This window comes from Pongo pygmaeus, chromosome 1 (assembly GCF_028885625.2).
Source record: "Pongo pygmaeus isolate AG05252 chromosome 1, NHGRI_mPonPyg2-v2.0_pri, whole genome shotgun sequence".
Classification (NCBI taxonomy): domain Eukaryota; kingdom Metazoa; phylum Chordata; class Mammalia; order Primates; family Hominidae; genus Pongo; species Pongo pygmaeus.
The window spans coordinates 83,253,485-83,273,984 of record NC_072373.2 but is presented as its reverse complement, the minus strand read 5'-3'; the positions used below and the strand labels follow the sequence as shown (position 1 = coordinate 83,273,984).

Below are 20,500 nucleotides of genomic sequence, written 5' to 3'. Positions count from 1 at the left end.
GTGGTCCCAGCTACTTAGGAGGTTGCGATGGGACAATCACCTGAGCCCAGGGGTCCAGTCTGCAGTGAGCCATGATCACACCACAGCACTCCAGCTGGGGTGACAGAGTTGAGACCCTATCTCAAAAAGAAAAAAAAAAAAAAAAAAGAAATGGTATACCTTAGTTGGAATCTGCTTTTTAATCTTTCTCATCTAGTACATTATTTTGAGAAGTCTCTGCCAAGCCCTCATAAAGCAGGCAATTTTTGTATTTCTGTAGAAGGCAATATTCCTTATAATGTTTAATAAACAAAGTTTTCTCCCAAAAGGTTTATTTGTCACATTTAAAGTACAAAATCAAATACACAGCTCCAGATATGTGAACCATATATACATATCTATACAGCCATTATTTAGACTTTCACAAACCTATCTATACATTCTAATTTATCAACACTATCCCTTAAGTGAAAAGCAACATACCTCTTAAGAAAAGTAGGTTTGTTATCAGTAACACTATCGAATGTAAATTATTTTCACTTTATCACTTGAAACGGTAGAAATAGGTACCTCCTAGAAACTGGGGAATTACCAAGCATATATCCAATTTGTACAGATTTCTTAAAATACATTCTATAGGAATAATTAACCGAAGAAACTGCCTATCAAAGTTTTTGGGCATATTTAACAAAACGAGTCATGGGAAGACATAAAGTTAATTAATTGCATTACAAGAGTTTTGTTTTGACTTTGGTTTTAAATGTAAAGAGGGGCTTTATTTTGTTTAGTACACAGAGCACTTCCAAGTCGTATTTCCTGTGGAGTTATAGTGATAAATTTCTCAGGGGCTACCTATCGCTATTAAAATTTAAACTGGTCACTAAAGGAGGGATCTGATTTTTAACACTGTGTAGGTTATTTCAACCAAAATGCAAGAACACATTCTTTAGGAGAAAGGCAGAAATTTTAGACTTCTAGATACAGAATGTATGATGTCACTGAACACACAGATATCCTGCTGATCAGGGGGATTAAGTTAAAACAGCTTCTTTGTTCTAGGATGTCATCTATCTTACACGCAGACCACAGAACACTAAGCCTCAGGTACCTAAGTATCTCCATTCCAGGCACAGGATTTCATTAGTGCCTGCTCCCATAACTGGGAACACATACATACAGAGATATGGGTCATTACCAAAGATTTATATTAATGGCTTCACAACAGCAACACAAAATGTACTCAATGTCACATTTCCATAGGAAAGGTTATATATACACTATACACTTCAGCCTTGAAATGTGGACCCAAAAAACATTCAATTTTCAGTAATCAATGAATTTGGTGAGGGTCCCACACCCTCAAATCCTAATTTAGCACAGCAAAAGCCCCTCCTTGGCTGCCAAGCGCTGGCGGTGAACTTTGTCTTGCTGCAGCTCTTCATGATTTGGATGCCAGAGTTTCGTGATGATCCTTTCAATGTTAAGGGCATAGACAGTATGTGTAGGAATGACTTCCCTGTGCACCTGGGATTAAAAAATTAATGCATGTCCAATTATACTTCAGTAGACTCATTTTTCTGACATATAAAAGGGTTTACGTCAACAAAACATACACACAACCTATAAACTTTCAGTCAGACACTAAAATGAATCACCAATTGGATAATAATAAGATAAGGAAATAACAAGCTTCTGAAACAGGAATAGCAGAACAAGGGATTTTTTTTCTTTTTCTTTACTGGGGAGATAGAAGATGGGCTCAGGATTTGAAAAATGAGGCTAGTATTAATAATGGCTTTTATAACAGACAAAACTGAAAAACACAAAGCCAAGAAGTGGAAAAAACCAGTGAATACCTTTGTAGACTTAAAGAATCTCTTAACCTATCCATAAATCTAGGTAAACTTTAAGGAGCCAAGACTTACCTGCAAAGCTTCAAAAAGGTCATACATGTTCACCGGAGGCAAAGATGCAGGTAGAGTGTCTCCGGAGCATGCCAGCAGGAGTGCAGCCTGCTGCTCAGCATCATCAGGGGGTGGGTGAGAAGCTGGATTCTGACCAGCACAGGGAGCAGTAAAAGCTGGAGGGCTGAAAATAAAAATTTCAGAAATAGTCCCAGCATGGAGACAACTGAGCAACAAGGACAGGAGTGGCCTGCTAGAATCTTATTTTAAAAATCTTTAATTGAATTAGAAATCTGTTCAATGTCTACTCCTGTAGACATGAATAATCTGTAATTTTAATTTTTAAAGGCTGGAAATAAAACGTAATACAACTATATTTACCCTCCTTCTTCAACAATGTTAAAATATTTACCTAGCTCAGGATACTGAACTTCCAGATGAAAAAACTAATAGACCTTAACTACAGGAATATAACATTCAAAACAAATAACTTAAAGAGGGAGGTGAATGGTACTGGAAACAACTGGTTCTAAAATAAATTAGAAGAAAAGAAGACATAGCACAGAAGCAACAGGCAAAAATGGGAGAGTGGGGAAAATTAATCCAGAACCTGCCAATTTCCCAAAATAGAGCTAGATACAAACTGAGAAGTCAGACATAGTTTTTACTTCATAACCCAGCAGGAGATAACCTACACAATGCTGAGGACGTATCTAGAGGTAAAACAAAAGAGTAAAGCAGTAACTCAGAGGAAAGCACAGTGGAACGTTAGCGTGGGACTGAAGCATCAGACAAAAGCAGCCCTGTTAGAGTAACAAGTGGCCAATAGAGAGGCAAAAGCCCTCAGAGACTGGCCAGTAGGGCAGAGAGGGCTTGGGAGTCCCGCCAGGGCCAGACGCTGCTCCCAACATCACCCGCTACAAGGAGCCGCTTTTGGGGATTTGTTTTTTTCTAGAGAAGAATGATCCCAAACAGATACGCCTGAATGGGATTCAGACAATAAATCACCACATATGGCAATCTAAACAGTAAACCCAATTTAAGATGGGTTAAAATAGGCCCATGACCCCTGTAAAGGTCTTCAGAATCATGAAATGGGCACTGGCACAAACTCCCACATGTGGTATCAACACTCTCTCTATCCAACTCTCTTAGCTTTCCCACCTACACCTGCCTTCCCTTCCTGTTACTTCACCAATCACCCTGCCACCCTTCCCAGTCATACATACTTTTTTCTCTGAACTTGCAAGTCCCAGTTATCTCTTTACCTCTCTTCTCCCAAACTAACCAGATATGCAAAGTCCAGCAAATCACAAGAAATTCAAGTCACTTCAGTAACCATAAAGAAAATTACATTGCTATTTTTTTTTCCTTTCCCAAAGGCTTAAAATTCAGACTAAATTCCCTTTGGGGGAAGTGGAGGACAAAGGGAGATGGAAGGATAAGAAAGACAACACAGGGATGAAAGTAATCTAAGTTGTTTCATAAAGGGGTGACTCAGGACATAGAGACATCCTGAAGCCCTCAATGGGAAGAGGACACAGGAATCCCAGAGGTGAGCTGAGAGACCATGTCTGCACAGCAGGAGGCCAAAAGCAAGTGATGACACCAGGCACAGGCCACTATCTTGAGCTATGCCTACAAGAGCCAGATGAGGGCCTGGAGAAACATCTACCACTCCTCCTCCTCCCACCACCAAGACACCCAGCTGTGACCCAACAATCACAGGCCCTGCCTCTAACTGAAAGCAGGCTCACTTCCCCACTGGGCAGGTGATGCCCCTCAGGAGCCCTCAGGATGCACCACCTATGCACTATTCCATTGCACCTAAGAAAGTCGGGGCGGGGGGACAAGCACATTAAACTCGCATGCAGCAGCCAAACGCTGCAACTTCACTTTTCATAAAAGGAGTACCAAAATAATTCACTAGATCTCAGGCAAGTATAGGACTTTAAAAAATAAAATTGTACTCCTATTAAAGGTACTTTAAACCTATGAAAACACAATCAATTATTTAACAATGGTCTATTACATAAGAGGAGTATAAACAACTAGCAAAAGATGGAACAAAATCACAAGAAACTTCATTTACCTTTCTATTAAGTTGTTGTAAGCTACTACACTATTCTTCAGGTATGGCTGCGGGGTCACGTTACTGCCAAAGGCATATTTAAAATGACCATCTCGTAACCGATAAGCTTTCCTTCTTGACACAACTGACGTCAGTATATCTTTAAGGTGATTCTGTAAAAATAAGAAAAGAAAAATAGCATGATATCCTCTTGAAAAGCAAATCATAAAACTTCCATTGACCAAAAAACATTTATTGGCATTTAGATGGAGATGCAGAATAGGTTAGTATATGCTAGAACCAAATGAATGTTCACATGAAGAGCCACGGAGCCACACCAAAGGAGTAGGAGGGTATGGGAAAGAGGGGGACATGCTTATTTTCATGTATTAATAGTTCTCTTTAAGAGGGGCTTGCTATACATGAAATTTGAAAAGTCTTTACATCTCTAAATTGGCTCCTCTCTCTCAAAAATGAGTTTTAGATGGCTTTAAAAGAAGTACACAAAAATGACTTTTTTTTTGAGATGGATTCTTGCTCTATTGCCCAGGCTGGAGTGCAATAGCACGATCTCAGCTCACTGCAACCTCCGCCTCCCAGGTTCAAGCGATTCTCCTGCCTCAGCCTCCCAAGTAGTTGGGATTACAGGTGCCCGCCACCAAGCCTGGCTAATTTTTGTATTTTTAGTAGAAACTAAAAGAGACCATGTTGGCCAGGCTGGTCTCGAACTCCTGACCTCAGGTGACCCGCCCACCTCAGCCTCCCAAAGTGCTGGGATTACAGGCATGAGCAAAAATGACTTTTTAAAAAGAGATAAACTATGCTGAAACTTTGTTTAAAATAGGACAAAAAGTTTTAAGATCTGATATTATTGGAACCAAAATCCTTGCGTGAAAAGAAACTTGGCTCTCTCAAAAGCCACATAAACAACAGATATATAGGAAATAAGCACAAAATAAATTAGGTACTTGATTTCTCTTCACTTTCATGAGAGCCAAGTATATAAGAAAAGGTTGAGGAAGCCTGTGAAAATAGAGTGACAGAACTCGTCCCAGGCTACCATTATTAGTAGGGGAGCCAGCATCAGGCAGGGTGTTTCAATTATACCAAGGAAAATCCACTTATATCAAGACATTATTGTACTATTTAAATTGGTTTGCACGCAGAATTCATTTAATGTTCATAACTTCATGGGACAACTGTTATTATTTTTGAGGTACAGATGAAGAAAATAGGGCTCAGAGAATTGAAAATCCAATGTCACCTGACTGTACCTGTGCATTATAGACCCCATCAAATTAGTTTTGTCAAGTAACTAAATGAATAAAATGAATGGACAAATGAAATCATGTGCAGAGACAAGAATTCTGCTGTTCAGATGCCAAGACTAATACTCTTCAGTGCTGTACCACAGCAAAAACAAGTGACTTTAATCTTCAGGATTCTCAATTTCATTTCTTTCCTTAAAAATCGTTCCCCTGTTGACAAAACATCAGATCAACCAGAAGAGTTATGCCATAAATAACCTTTCTGAAAAGCTTAGTCTATTAACTGAAGACAACTATTTGGATTATAATGAGTTTCTCCTCTTAAAAGAAAACAACTTTTAGCCAGGTGCTATGGCTCACACATGTAAATCCCAGCACCTTGGGAGGCCAAGGTGGGAAGATCACTTGAGCCCATGAATTCGAGACCAGCTAGGCAACAGAGAGAGACCCCCATCCCTACAAAAAAATTTTTTTAAATTAGCTAAGTATGGTGGCGCATGTCTATACTCCCAGCTCGAGAGGCTGAGGCAGGAGGATCGCTTGAGCCCAGGATTTCCAGGTTGCAGTGAGCCATGATCCTGCCACTGCACTCCAGCCTGGAAGACAAAGTGATGCTGTCTCAAAAAAAAACAGAAAACAACTTCAACAATGACAATTCTGTGAAATCAGAGTGACATTTGGATTCTTTTCTTGCAATACCGACTTTAAACAACACACAAGCCTATCACATTCAACCTGTAAGATTATTTCTGCCAACAGCAAACCAACCTCCACAGCATAGACAACAGCTGAAACAGCCTCCTCGGTGACATTGTCCAGCCCATGCTCATAAGCAGTCACTATCATTCTCCCTTCAAGCTGGCCTCGAGTGGGAAGCATCATTGTGTGGGAACAAAGTTTCAAGTCGTCATCATCTTGGGGATCCTTTGCCACAAATTGCTGGGCTCCTGAGAGAGGATTTTGAGGCTGGAATCTATGCTATGAGTAAGAAAAACTTTTAAAAATTACTCATTACAGTAGCAAACAAGACACAAACGTAAACTCCTGTACTGAAGTTGAGATCCTACAAATTAATGCCACCAAAACTATACCACAGGGGTTAAGGAAAAAAAGAGTTAATTCATGCACAAATAATCACAGATTCACATCCAATACAAGGTAATAATGAAGACATGGATTAAGGGGAATAATGGTAGTTTGCGTAGTAGTTTATTCTATTCAATTAATACCTTGGTGATCACAGAATGTATGGCACTGTGTTAAAAATAACTGAGGGAGAATAAGACGTATTGAACTATATTCAAACAAGTCAGAGCATTTTAAATCTAACCGTAAGTAGGTTCTAAAAGTATAAACATATAATGAATGATTCAACTAAATCTTAAAAAGCCTAGCTAACCAATACGGCAGATCTAGTAACAAATATTCCAAGATAATGCTATGTAGTGTAACTATTTAATTACTGTTATTTTCTACTTAGAATTCTCAACACAGAACCTAAGATACAGTCATGACTATTTTTCTCAGTCTTTTTCATTCATAAAATCTCAGCCTTCCCCAGGGAGATTCTGATAGCCCATTCATGTTCTCCATCACCACTGGGAGTTATGCCCCGGTAGCTTCTGCTTAAGGCTAATATAAAAGATTTTGTAGTGAAGATGGTTTGTCCCTGTTTGAAACTGATTTTATGAAAACAACATGGTTATTTTTCCATTTTCCAAGTACAAAACTACTTTATATTGAACAGCTCTTTTTAAATCAGACATCTCTCTAGAGATCCCGATGGCCTCTACATTCTTACTGATAAAAAGCATATAGTCAAGGTGAAAATAAATAACTGTTTATTGATGTTAATCAATAAAGCTATCAATACCCCATAAACCTATAAAAGGGTTACTTCGGGGTAGCTTTTTTTCCCTAAATATACACTGAAAAAAGCAATTTGTTTTAAAATGCTTACAAATTTTATAGCCAAATGCCTTCATGACATCTCTACTAGTCCTCAAAAGGCTCAGGGCCCAGCTGGGCATCACCAGGATCCCATCAAAGGCCTCCAGGCTGCCTGAGCCCTTGAGACAGATGTCTTCATCCAAGAAACATTATTCATTCAAGAAAAATACTTAACAGGAGAGACAAAGGCATTGTTTTGAATAACTGAAAAATCATTAGGTACTAATGATAACATTACTATTTAAGCAGTAACAAACAAGAACTATAAAAATTCAGACACCTAGAATTCACAATCCTTGAAACCCTTTTCTTCCCAAATCATACTCTCTTTTTTTCAACTCTACTACCAGTATTTTAATATTCATTTAAAAACTAAAGCTAGTCCCAACATGCCAGTACTTCAATCAGTCATTATCAAGATCTACTAAAGAACAACCTACATCAAATTTCTGACGAACAGAAGAAAGCTTTTTCTTTCCCTTGGGTTTTCCAGGTTTTGCTGCGGAACCCCCTGGCCAGGGCAAAGATCCAGCACCATCTAGGAGACAGAAATATATAACCATAAGTAAAAATAATGACAACTGATAACTGCTAAGTTTGTTTTAATTTGGGGTAAAAAGCATGGAATGCTCATGAAATGCTTAAACTAATGAATGCTTAAATCAAAACCTTCTCTTTCTACTTCTCTAAATAAAATTATTGATCCTCTCAAATCACATTTTTTTCCTAGCTGCAACTAAAATTTTTTTAGGAAGACAAATTTTTTTATATTTTCAATTAATGTTTATTGGGTGTTTTGTGTATTAGCAGTAGTATTATTATAGATGTAGGACAGAATTTGCTGGTCTAAGATGATGAACTGAGCACATGTATTCATCTCCTCTCCCAAGACGCTACAAAATATGAAAGGAAGGAAGGTAAATGGCACACTTGCGCAACAGAGGTTAAAAAGGAAAACGAGTGGCAGACACGATGAGATGTCAACAAATTTCTAGGATGGACTAAAAGGGTGCAGACTCTCGAAGCAGACCCATGGAAGCTGTAACCTAGGCTAGGCAAGGAAGGTGGCAAGTGAGGCAGAAGCACGTCAACCTACCTGGAAGAAACCCACAACCTGGACTGGGAGAATATGAGTTAGTGAAAACCAGGAGGGATCTATAAGGCTAAAAACAAAATTAATGGAATGTCTATATCCTTAAATCATCCACACAAACCCATTCACTCACCCCCAAAAGCGGGTTCAGTACAAAATCAAAGTGCTGGGCCTCGTGTTTAAAAGTTAAGAATTTCAAGATAATGATGGTACAAACCAAGTGCAGGGCCCTTCTGTGCAATGCAGGTCATAGGCCCATGAAGCTTCATTCCCATGCACAGAATGACACAGAGCAGGGTATTTATAACAGCTGGGGCAGGGAGTTAGAAGGAAGGTGGGGAGGTAATAAGGACTCTTCTCTAGTTAAACCGAACACAATTTCTGGGATTTACTAAGGTAGTTGGTATGGATGTTGGTACTCTACAGCAAAGCTCTCTGCATATGGGAATTTGGGAGACGCCCAGTTTAACAGTAGGCTTCCTGTCAGCTTACTCTAAAGCAAAGTCTCTAGGCAGTCTTATGCTTCATTCTTAAACATGAAAAGGACAACAATTAATCACCAGATATTTACAATATTCTTTCACATGACAAGAAAGAGCAAGCTAACAAAAAAAAAAAAAAAAAAAGAGGTCCTAGACAGGAAATGCAAAAGAATTCTGATAAATTTCCAACTTTCAGAACATGTTTATCCATGAAACAAGATGCTACTAAAACTGCTGAATTAAAGATTGCATTCAACAGAAAGGCCCAAAGAATTCAGGAAATCTCAAAAACAGAGCAATAAGACAGAGATGTTAAAATCATTAAATCCAGAAACAGATTTAAGCAACTATGAGGGCTAAAGAGGTCCCACCAGAAGAATAAAAAACAAAAAGTAGTTGCCTTTGGGAATAGGTCTAGGGGTGGGAACAAGCTTTTATCATAAAACCTTCTGTGCTATTGATATTTTTTTAACCACGAACATACACTGTTTAATGTTAAAAAAAAAAAAAAAAAAAAGTAATACAACCTCACTATAGTACACTTAAAAAGAAAACTCAAGGCCGGGTGCGGTGGCTCAAGCCTGTAATCCCAACACTTTGGGAGGCCAAGGCGGGCAGATCACGAGGTCAGGAGATCGAGACCATCCTGGCTAACATGGTGAAACCCCATCTCTACTAAAAATACAAAAAAAAAATTAGCCAGGTGTGGTGGTGGGCACCTGTAGTCCCAGCTACTCGGGAGGCTGAGGCAGGAGAATGGCGTGAACCTGGGAGGTGGAGCTTGCAGTGAGCCGAGAAAGCGCCACTGCACTCCAGCCTGGGCGACAGAGCGAGACTCCGCCTCAAAAAAAAAAGAAAACTCAAAAAAATTTTTAAGAAAGAAAAAAATCACCCATAATCATAGTAAAATGTTCCTACAATTTTGATATTTTTGGAAAGAAATGTTTTTAGCGCTTTGAAAAAAAAATATTCCAGATTCCTCAGTTTAAAAAGAACTGTTTGGGAAGTCAGATTCCTCTTATCTCTGGCATGCACAGATCTCACTTGATAAGGTCAGCCAATCTGAGATGATTTTCCCAAGAAATCCCTTCCTGATAAATGAAACTGGATGCTAAGTGATGATAAGAAAGTAGACTGGACATGCAGATGATGATGCAAAGGAGCAGACCTGCAAACTCAGAGCTTACCAGCTGCTGCTGTGTGGCCAAGCAAAGCATGGTAAGGCCTAACCCTGACAAAAGGGAAGGCTTTTTAGTAGCACTTAGATTTCAGTTTTGGTCCAAGACATCCAATTACTAGCTGGATAAGGCCTAAGGCAAGTTTTTCTTTTGTTTTGTTTTCTCTTCTCTGAAGTTTGTTTCCTTATCTATAAAAACAGGCTAACACCTACCCTGCAGAATTGTTGTGAGGATTAAAGATAATGCATATAAAGTGTCTAGTATGCTGTACTCAACAAATATTATTATTAATATCATCTTTCCTGCCTAGCTTAGAAAACTAGAAAACAACCCATCCAAAATTGTGAGGCACAAAGAACTATATTTTACTTTTAATAGAAATCTTCTCTTTGTTGCTAACAAATATTAATTTCATTTTGAGAAATTTGGGGTGTTCAATGGAAGAATACATTCTCAAAATCCAAATGCTTCATTTATTTTAAAATAACTATTAACAACCATTCAGAATATTAAAGGTTTTTATCTAATTAAAATCAGCCACCTGTACTTATGAATACCACTTCAACACTTGTTTGGCAATTTTTTCTTTTTTTTTTTTTGAGACGGTATTAGTCTGTCGCCAGGGCTGGAGTGCAATGGCGCGATCTCAGCTCACTGCAACCTCCACCTCCCGGGTTCAAGAGATTGTCCTGCCTCAGCCTCCCTAGTACCTGCAATTATAGGTGCCTGCCACCATGCCCGGCTAATTTTTGTACTTTTAGTAGAGACAGGGTTTTACCATGTTGGCCAGGCTGGTCTTGAACTCCTGACCTCAGGTGATCTGCCTGCCTTGGCCTCCCAAAGTGCTGGGATTACAGGCATGAGCCACCATGTCTGGCTGGCATTTTTTATTTTTAAAATCACTTTTTTATAAGTTCTTTCATCTGTTTTTTCATAATCCTATGGGGTAGATATTGCTGTACTTATTTGAAAGCCCAAGTAACTGTATTATGTAAGCTAGTGGCAAAACCTACACTTGAACCAAAGTCTCTTGACTCTTATCAACCAGGGTTTTTATTTCTGATCACTCCATTTATCTTTGGCATATGTGACAATTTACAATACGCTTCCCTAAAAAGTAAGATGTAATCCTCACAATATTGGCTTTTCTGATCAAATTAAATTTTATACAACAAAATAGATTATGATTTAACTTTGGACATAAAAGAAGAATGGCTAAAGTCTACTTGTATACAAATTAAATAGCACATCAAAAATCTGACACGGTGTAAGAATGTGTGGTGATGAGTGTGGTGAGGGGAGGGAGGCAGTCACTGCTCTCTAATACAACCCTACAAGCAAGTGCTCACAGTTTACTACACATTAACAACGACTTCTTTGAGGGTCAAGGAAGGAGGTGTTAGGAGATCTTATGTGAATTCTTTTTTTTTTTTTTTTTTTTTTTGAGACAGAGTCTGGCTCTGTCGCCCAGGCTGGAGTGCAGTGGCACAATCTCTGCTCACTGTAACCTCTACCTCCCAGGTTCAAGCAATTCTCGTGCCTCAGCCTCCTGAGTAGCTGGGACTACAGGTGTGCGCCACCACACCCAGCTAGTTTTCTTTTTTGTATTATTAGTAGAGTAGGGGTTTCACCATGTTAGCCAGGCTGGTCTCAAACTCCTGACCTCAAGTAATCTGCCCGCCTCGGCCTCCCAAAGTGCTGGGAATATAGGCATGAGCCACCACGCCCTGGCTGTGAGTTCTTTATCATGTAGTAGAAGTAAACAGAGAGAGAGGATAAAAAATACCAGCCATTTATAGATAAAATATGAGCTTTCAATATATGATCATCAGAATCACCCTAAGCCCTTAAAAAATTTCAATTTAATCTACAACAGGAGTTGGTGAGCACAATTCTAATGGTAACTTTTGTAGTCTTATGAATAGATATAAACTGCAATTTAGAAACATAAAAACTACTGAATAAATCACTTGGCCTAATTTTTTTTAAAAAGTCCAGGATGACTTTTATCATGAGGAAAGTTTTCAATGTATTTAATTACTTGTTTTTGACTGATTAAAATAAGATGGTTGAAAGAGGTGACTTATAGCTTAATCTTCTCTTCAGGTTAAAGTGACAAGTTTTGTTTCCACCTACCCCCTCAACATGCTACTATCCCCTACTTCTTGTTCTCTAACAATAATCTGCCAAACACTGGTGCTGAAGCTTGACCTTTCAGGTGCTATCTTACCTAAGAACATAGTGGAAGTCCGGGTTCCCAACATATGCTGGGTTCCCCCACCTCCCCACTACAGACAACTTTCAAGTTAGGTATCCCTTAGGTACAGGACACCTAACACCAATTGTCCTCTCTTCATCCCCCTTACCTTCTTCATCCTGACCTCCCACACTTTTCCTCACTTCTCATTTACTTAAATAATCTAAAATGTAGCTGAGTGGGGAGTCAATATCAAAAGGTAATATAAGTACAGGGACATGGCCTGCTTTACAATGCTCCGTAGATTTGGGCAGTCCCTGCTGCAGTGCTCACCCTGCGCCCTCTTGTTCCCGGGCTATCTCCTCGCCTGCCTTCTGGCTCTCTCAAGCCCTATTCTGAGGGACACCACCATTTCCCCCATTGAGCAAACTGGCCTGTGGGGGAGGGTGGCACACAGAGTAGCCTTGCCCAGCTCTCCCAGCATAACACGCCCGGACCCAGGGGTCCACGGGTGCTAGGACTTGGACATGCCTAGGATTACACAATACCACCTAGGAAGAAAGCACTTGTGAAAACGAACATTCAGATAGTCCTTCCTTCTGGGTGTTAGAAAAGAGTAGTCCCACATCTGGCTTGGCTGAAAAACACTTTACTGATGTAGGAGCTGGCATCATAAGATGAAGATTATAGAGGAAATGTTGGTGTTGTACTACTCAATTCTGGCAAAGAAAAGTTTGGTGTCAAAAATGGTGATCAAATTGCATAGCTCATTTGTGAACAGACTTTTTCTCCAGAAATAGAAATTCAAGCTTTGGATGACACTGAAAGTGGTTCAGGAGGTTTGGGTTCCACTGGAAAGAATTAAAATGTATGCCAAGAACTGAAAATGAGAAATCATACCTTTTTCTTAAAAAGAGTTTTTGTTTAAAAAAAAAAAAAAGATTCTGTAAAAGAATTTTTATCTACCTAATAAAACTTTTCTTCTGAGCAGTTCAAAAACATCTGCTTTACAAACACTAGCTGTGTCTATCAGAGAAAGCTAAAGTCTGGTGCTTTGCTGACTTACACACACTGGAAGTATTTCCACTCCCTTACCTGGTGTAGAAACCAAAATCTGACAACGCGTGAGAATGGCCAGGAGGAAATCATTGTGAGAATGGACTGAAAAAGGAAAGATAGTAAGAATCAAATTCAAAACATTTTCAACATAAGGAAACCACAACTTTGGTCTAGCTTGTCAGGATTTTGGATATCCCCTATTCTGCCATGCTTTATACTTAATTTTAAATATCCACATGATTAAGATAACCTTATACACCACAAAACCAAAATTTTACTTTATAAAAAGGGAAAAGACTTTACTACAAATCTAGGAAAACTACAGAATAGTAAAATAACTCCGCAGATAATTTTACCATTATCCTGTGTGAGAAGTCTATGAGCTTCAAGGTCAAACTCCTCTTTGCTGATCTTCTGCTTGAACCACAGCTTTAGGTTAGCCCAGTATCTGCAGAGGCAGAAACAATACTAAGAACCACAGATTTGGCCGCTTCTAGTTTTTTTTCAATTTTTTTTTTTTTTTTTTTTTTTAAGAGACAGGATTTTTTATTCTGTCACTCAGGCTGGAGTGCAAGGGAACAATCAGAGCTCTGAACTTCTGGCTTTAAGCTACCCTCCCACCTCAGCCTCCTGAGTAGCTGGGACTACAGCATGAACACATTTTGCTTCTTCCCCAAGTTCAGCATACATGCTCCAACTCTCAGGAAAGGAAATTTTGAATTCCCTGGCTCTATGGGCTGAATTGTGTCCCCCCACAAAAGTCCTGTATTAAAGCCTTAACCCTAGTACTTCAGAATATGACTGTATTTGGAGATTGGGCCTTTAAATAGTAATTAAGATGAGGCCATTAGGGTGGGCCCTAATCCAATATGATTGGTGTCCTTATAAGAAGAGGCAATTAGGACACAGATACATTCACTAAGAAATAACCATGTGAACACACAACAAGAAGGCTGTCATCTACAGGAGAGAGGCCTCCTGCCAACATCTTGATGACAGACTTCCAGCCTTCAGAACTGTGAGAAAATAAATTTCTGTTGTTTAAGCGAACCAGTCTGTGGTACTTTGTTATGGCAGCCCTAGCAAACTAATACACCTAGGAATCAGAATACCAACAAAGAAAGGAAAATCCTCCCTAAAAGGGGACTGGCCGGTGCACTGGCTCATGCCTGTAATCCCAGCACTTTGGGAGGTCAAGGCAGGCAGACCGCTTGAACCCAGGAGTTCGAGATTAGCCTGGGCAACATGGCAGGACCCCCCTCTCTACAAAATATACAAAACTTAGCCATGCATGTTGGTGCATGCCTGTAGTCCCTGCTACCTGGGAGGTTGAAGTGGAGGGACTGATTGAGCCCAGGAGGTCAGGGCTGTGGTGAGCCATGATCACACCACTACACTCCAGCCTGGGTGGCAGAGCAAGACCTTGTCTCAAAACAAATAAAAGGGAATTGGCAGGTAGCCACAGAATTGGACTCATGATTCACTTAACCCAAAACTATTATAGCTATACCCTTGTTTCTCACTGTCACCTTTCTAATAGACCTACTCTCCAGAACCCTGCATTTAAGATTTATATTTTAAAGTGTGTGTGTTTAACGGAGAGGGGAGTAGTCATTCATATTTGTTTTAGGTGACATCCTTCCCTTCAGATAAACTCAACTTTCAATCTAACTGGCTGAAAAAAAAAAATGGGTTTCTAAACATCTCAGCACAAAGAAAATGCCTGGGGATATGAGAAACTTGGTAGTTTTTAAAGTGAAAATCAACACCTAATAATAAAAATTACTTGGTAACCGGTAGGAAAAAAAAATGACTTAACCTTTTACACTTTAACAACAATGTTAGAAATTAGAGTAAAATATGTCACTTTTCATATCACATCCACAACCCTTGTTTTGGTACTTAAGGAAGCTGCTTCTTATTTATGGAACGGGATGAAAAATTACTCAATACTTGAGTTCCCAACAGGAAAAAAAAAATCAGATTTCTAAACAGGATGATTTAGTATTTTCACTGCCATATAATGCCTATGGCAGATCTCCCTCTGTGTGTGGATTAGCTTCAAGTCATCTTAGTATCTCTATATGTAATTGACTACGATCATATGTAGTTGCATGCAAAGCTTTGGGTTCATGTTTGTTGTTGTTGTTGTTGTTGTTGTTTTTCAGGAGAAAACCCATAGCTTTTATGGGGTCTTAAGTGGCCCAAAACCCACGACACTGCCATCTTTCAGGCCCATTTCACTTAACAACAAAACATGTGCAGCTCTAGAGCTTGGTACCCTTTCCACTTGATAGCTACACATTCATTAGTCAATAGATCAACAGTAACTTTCCAAAAGTGGACACTTTTATACATTTTTTTAAAGGACAGGAATAATAATGAAAGAAATAAAATAAAGCTCCACAGAAAACCAAAAGTCTTTTCCTATCCCATTGTATCCAACAACAACAACAACAAAAAAAATAGTAACCTGGAGAAAAACTCTATTATTTAAAAGTCCTATGTCAGTATTTTATAAGAAGCAAATGTATATTTGGAATGAGTGAACTTCTTCCAGAACTAAAACAAGGCTCTACCAGGAAGCTCTGTCAAAATAACGCAAACTATTTTCTCCAGTGGCAAAAGTTTTAGCCCAAAGAGCTAGAACTAGCTACCAAGAGTTAAAAGACTTGCTCTCCAATCCTGGTCCCTCTGTTAACTCACTGTATAGCCACAGACAAATGACTGTTTCCCTCAACAATACTGCTATAGTTTGGATATTTGACCAAACCTCATGATGACATTTAATCCTCAATGGTGGAGGTGGAGCCTAATGGGAAGTGTTTGGGTTATGGGAGAGGATTCCTCACCAATGGCTTGGTGTTATCTTTCCTGGTGGTAATGAGTGAGAGCTCACTCACTCTGTGAGTTCCTGCAAGAGATTCTCCAAGAGCTGGTTGTTTAAAAAGAGCCTGGCACCTTCCCCATTTCTTGCTTCCTTTTACAAAGTGATCTGCAGGCCGGGCACGGTGGCTCATGCCTATAATCCCAGGACTTTAGGAGGCCAAGGCGGGCAGATCACCTGAGGTCAGGAGTTTGAGACCAACCTGACCAATATGATGAAACCCTGTCTCTACTAAAAATACAAAAATTAGCCAGGTGTGGTAGAATGCACCTGTAATCCCAACTACTTGGGAGACTGAGACAGGAGAATCGCTTGAACCCAGGAGGCAGAGGTTGCAGTGAGCCGAGATCGTGCCATTGCACTCCAACCTGGGCAACAAGAGCAAAACTCTGTCTCCAAAAAAAAAAAACCAAAGTGATCTGCATATGCAGGTTCCCTTCACCTTCCACCATGACTGAAGCCGCCTGAGGCCCTCAGAAGATGCTGGTGCCATGCTTTTGGTACAGTCTGCAGACCTGTGAGCCAAATTAACTTCTTTATAAATTACCCAGCCTCAACTATTCCTTTATAGCAACACAAACAGACTAAGGACAAATACCAAAAACAAAGTCAATCAGTCCCTGTGAAGGTCAGGACAATGGGTAGAAGTATAAGTGGGTCAGACTATGAAGCACTGGATATACCTAAAGAATATTAAATAACATATGATCATGGCCGGACACAGTGACTCACGCTTGTAAGCCCAGCACTTTGGGAGCCCAAGGGGGATGTGGATCACTTGAGGACAGGAGTTCCAGACCAGCGTGGCCAACATGGCGAAACCCTGTCTCTACTAAAAATACAAAAATTAGTCAGACATGGTTGGTGGGCGCCTGTAATCCCAGCTACTAAGGAGGCCGATGCAGGACAACCACTTGAGCCCAGGAGGTGGAGGTTGCAGTGAGCCGAGATCGCACCACTGCACTCCAGCCTAGGTGACAAAGTGAGACTCTCTCTCAAAATAAATAAATAAATGCATAAATAAATAACATATGATCAAATCCTCAAAAGAAATCAGGCACCTATTTGAACATGGCATTCTACTGGCTACTATACAAAGTGAGTTGCCTAGCAAAGCCCATGTCTTCCTGGAAGCAGCTTGGGCACACGACCCAACCAGTCAGACATGAAGGATGTTCAGACCACTGGATAAATAGCAAATAACTCATATCCAGCCTCCGTGCATAACCGTGTATGTTTTGCCTACCACCGAGGACCACACTTAAATAGGTTGTGCAAACCAAAGCAAACTGCTCATGGAGGAAATATAAGAAATGACCGTACAGTACAACAGTATTACTGACTATTTAACCCAGAGGCACTTTTTAAGGAGAAGGGAAAAGAACGAGAGAATGGAAAAACAAATTTAGAACTCTATGGTACCATTAACTGTTTCTGGCATAAAAATCTCTTTTGATTGCATTTTAGTGGGGATTCACACTCCAGATGCACCAAATTTAGCTTCAGCATCAGTATTTGACCAACATCAGACAGTCGGCTTTGGCCTTTGAAAACTAAGTAAGGAATGCTAACTTCAAAAACACTTTTGGCAGCCCTGAACCTGTAACCAATGAGTATGGGATGACAGAGGTCACCACTGCATCTCATCAGGGTTAAAGGCAATCATACACAAGCCAGATCCTTCAGATTTATTTTGGTATGTAAATGTTTGCTTTCAAATATTTGTAAGCATTCTAGATGCAACAGAGTGAAATGCCTTTTATGTGCTTAAAAATGTAAATTTTGGCTGGGCGTGGTGGCTCACGTCGGTAATCCCAGCACTTTGGGAGGCCGAGGCGGGTGGCTCACGAGGTCAGGAGTTCAAGACCAGCCTGGCCAAGATGGTGAAACCCCATCTCTACTAAAACTACAAAAATTAGCCAGGCATGGTGGTGGGTGCCTATAATCCCAGCTACTCAGGAGGCTGAGGCAGAGAATTGCTTGAACACAGGAGGCGGAGGCTGCAGTGAGCGGAGATCTTGCCACTGCACTCCAGCCTGGACGATAAAGCAAGACTCCATCTCAAAAAAAAGGTAAATTTTATCAGTCGGTATTACAAAAGTAAAAAGCTATAGTAATTAGGGTGAAAGCTGTCAATTTTACCTATTAAAATAAGTAAGAATATTTAATTCAATAAGTACAGTGAACATGAATATTGAAAGATAATTTTCAGTGGAACATTATAGTTGGGTGTGGTGGCTCATGCCTGTAATCCCAGAACTTTGGGAGGCCAATGCGGGAGGATTGCTTGAGGCCAGGATTTGAGATAAGCCTGGGCAACACAGCAAGACTTTGTCTCTGAAAAAAAAAAAACTTTAGCCAGGATTGGTGGAGTGTGCCTACAGTCCCAGTTATAGGCTTACAGCAGGGGAGGATCTCTTGAGCTCAGGAGATCAAGGTTGCTGTGAACTGTGTGATCAGGCCACTGTACTTCCGCCTCTGCCACACAGCAAGACCCCAACCCCCCCAAAAAAAGTGAAACATATCTCTGGGCGTAAGTAAATGTTCACCAAAAATTAAATAATTATGCTAAAATAACAGTTTAGATTTTAATTCTAATCTTTTTATAGTTTCCATTATTATCTTGTTAGGATGAAAAGTACTGTCAACTCTGCCACCCCAAAATTTCACATGAAGGAAAAACTCCAAAATTCATGTATGACATCCAAGCTAAGTAATTTCAATCCAGTAATAATAAAGAACAGAGAAGGATGAAAAGAAAGTATTGGAGAAAAATTAAGTATTCCCAAATTGCTCCTCCACCAACATCATTTAAAAGTATGCATCCATTGAGTAACGCAAATGTGTAGAATACCAGAGAAGCCATCTAGCAGCAACAACACAGGCACTATAATTTTAAACGTTTACATTTGCTTCCTATATTTTGAAAAATAAAGTTGTAATAACAACGTTTTGAAAATTTCCAAACTCTTCCTTGTATCCCAGAGGTTCCTTTTTTGCTGTTTGGCTTTGGCTGGATACTGATTTTACCCTTGGCCATTCTGCATCTAACCTGACTGTGCACTAGGTCCCCTGCCATAACCTGGATGAAGGTCTGGCTGGGCGTCTCTGGGATCCTTTACAGCCCCTCTAAGGCATCAGTCGGGAATCAAAAGCGTGGGTCCCAACTCTGACAGTGACTTTTGAAGAGTTACTTGTCCACACTAGGTCTCAGTCTTCTCATCTGTCAAATGGGAGTAACAACTGTACCTATCTCACATCTGTTGTAAGGATTAGATAATATATTTAGAGAGCTTAAAATGTTTAAAATGTCCGCTACTGCTATCATCACTATAATTGTAGTGTTCAATGACTGTGATTTCACCAGAGGGTCCGTCTGCCTTACGAAATTGCTGTCAAAAGGGCTTACCAATAATCCCTAGCAGATCACACGAGCTCAACAGGCCTCCACCTCCAGGATGCCCTCCAGGGGCGGGCCGCCCTGCGCTATGCCCTCTGGCTGGGAGCGTAGGGCTCCGGCTCACTCGGCCCAAGTCAGCCTCCCGCACCCCGCACGCCCGCGCTGGGGCCCGCACCTGCTCAGCAGGCCCTTGGGTGCGAAGTGCGCTTCTCCCGCCCCACCCAGGGCAGAAAGTCCCGAGCAACGGCGCCCGCCGATGTCTCCCGGGCGCCCAGGAGGCCCGGTCCCTCCAGGGCGGTGAGTTCAGGTGGCCCGCCCCGCCCCGGCCGGAGAAACCCCGAAGCCCCGCCGCCGCGGACTCAAGGCTGCACAGGCCCCCGGGCGATGCGGGAGTCTCCGGGGCGGGCTGGCAGCCCGAGGCCAGGAGAGCACCCGCGTGTTGGCCTGGACGCTGTGCTGGGGCAGCTCTTACTGTTTCACGTTGTCCCCCAGAGCCTCGCTCAAGTTCTTCTTGGCCGCCTCCAGCTCGCTCACAAAGGTCGCCATTGCTCCGCGCGTCTCAGCCCGACCGCAGACCGCCCGGCCACCGCGATCAACAACCCAAAAACCAACTCAGCGGAAGGCCTTGGCTCTGGAAGCTAAGCCGGCCGCGGTCAGTCCCGCCCCCAATCTCTCAGAAGTCGTTTGTTTGGTTTTCGGCTCCGCCCGCCTTTTTGTAGGGAAGGTGCCCGGCCAAACCCTGCTCTCTTCCTCCCGCCCCTCGAGTCACGTGAACCGCTTCACCTTGTCGCGCGCGCATCCTAAACCCGTGCGCCCCACCTCGGCTGCAGCGTTGCTGACAGGCTGGCGTGTCCCAAGCGCTTTCATTCTGTTACCGCTGGGGCAACTCCGAATTCAGCCTGCTGTTGTTCTTCCCGGAGGAGTACCTTACCCCTCCATTTCAAAAAGTAAATGCAGTATCAGTTTTACTCTTTCCTTGTCTTATTTTTCCCCGAGCACTAATCGTCTCATATGACGTTTAGTTGAGTTATC

At 41.1% G+C, this 20,500-nt stretch overlaps 1 protein-coding gene across 1 annotated transcript; it reads right to left on the bottom strand.

The window, feature by feature from the left end:
- Nucleotides 1-294: 294 nt before the first annotated feature.
- On the bottom strand, nucleotides 295-20,241 carry TADA1 (transcriptional adaptor 1). Its single transcript, XM_054488975.2, has 8 exons — nucleotides 19,941-20,241; nucleotides 13,538-13,629; nucleotides 13,218-13,283; nucleotides 7,613-7,710; nucleotides 5,991-6,200; nucleotides 3,976-4,127; nucleotides 1,905-2,067; nucleotides 295-1,503 (listed from the first exon to the last, which is right to left on the bottom strand). The coding sequence occupies exons 1-8, from the start codon at nucleotides 20,012-20,014 to the stop codon at nucleotides 1,351-1,353; spliced, it is 1,008 nt and encodes a 335-aa protein (XP_054344950.1). The 5' UTR covers nucleotides 20,015-20,241; the 3' UTR covers nucleotides 295-1,350.
- Between the last annotated feature and the right edge of the window lie 259 nt (nucleotides 20,242-20,500).

Bases quoted from the DNA above. Each gene is read 5' to 3' on its own strand.
- TADA1 (XM_054488975.2), bottom strand. From the start codon at position 20,014: ATGGCGACCTTTGTGAGCGAGCTGGAGGCGGCCAAGAAGAACTTGAGC. The intron at 13,630-19,940 runs GTAAGAGCTGCC...CTGCCTCTGCAG, and splicing joins CTGGGGGACAACGTGAAACA to ATACTGGGCTAACCTAAAGC. The intron at 7,711-13,217 runs GTAAGGGAGTGG...TCTGTCTCCTAG, and splicing joins GATTTTGGTTTCTACACCAG to ATGGTGCTGGATCTTTGCCC.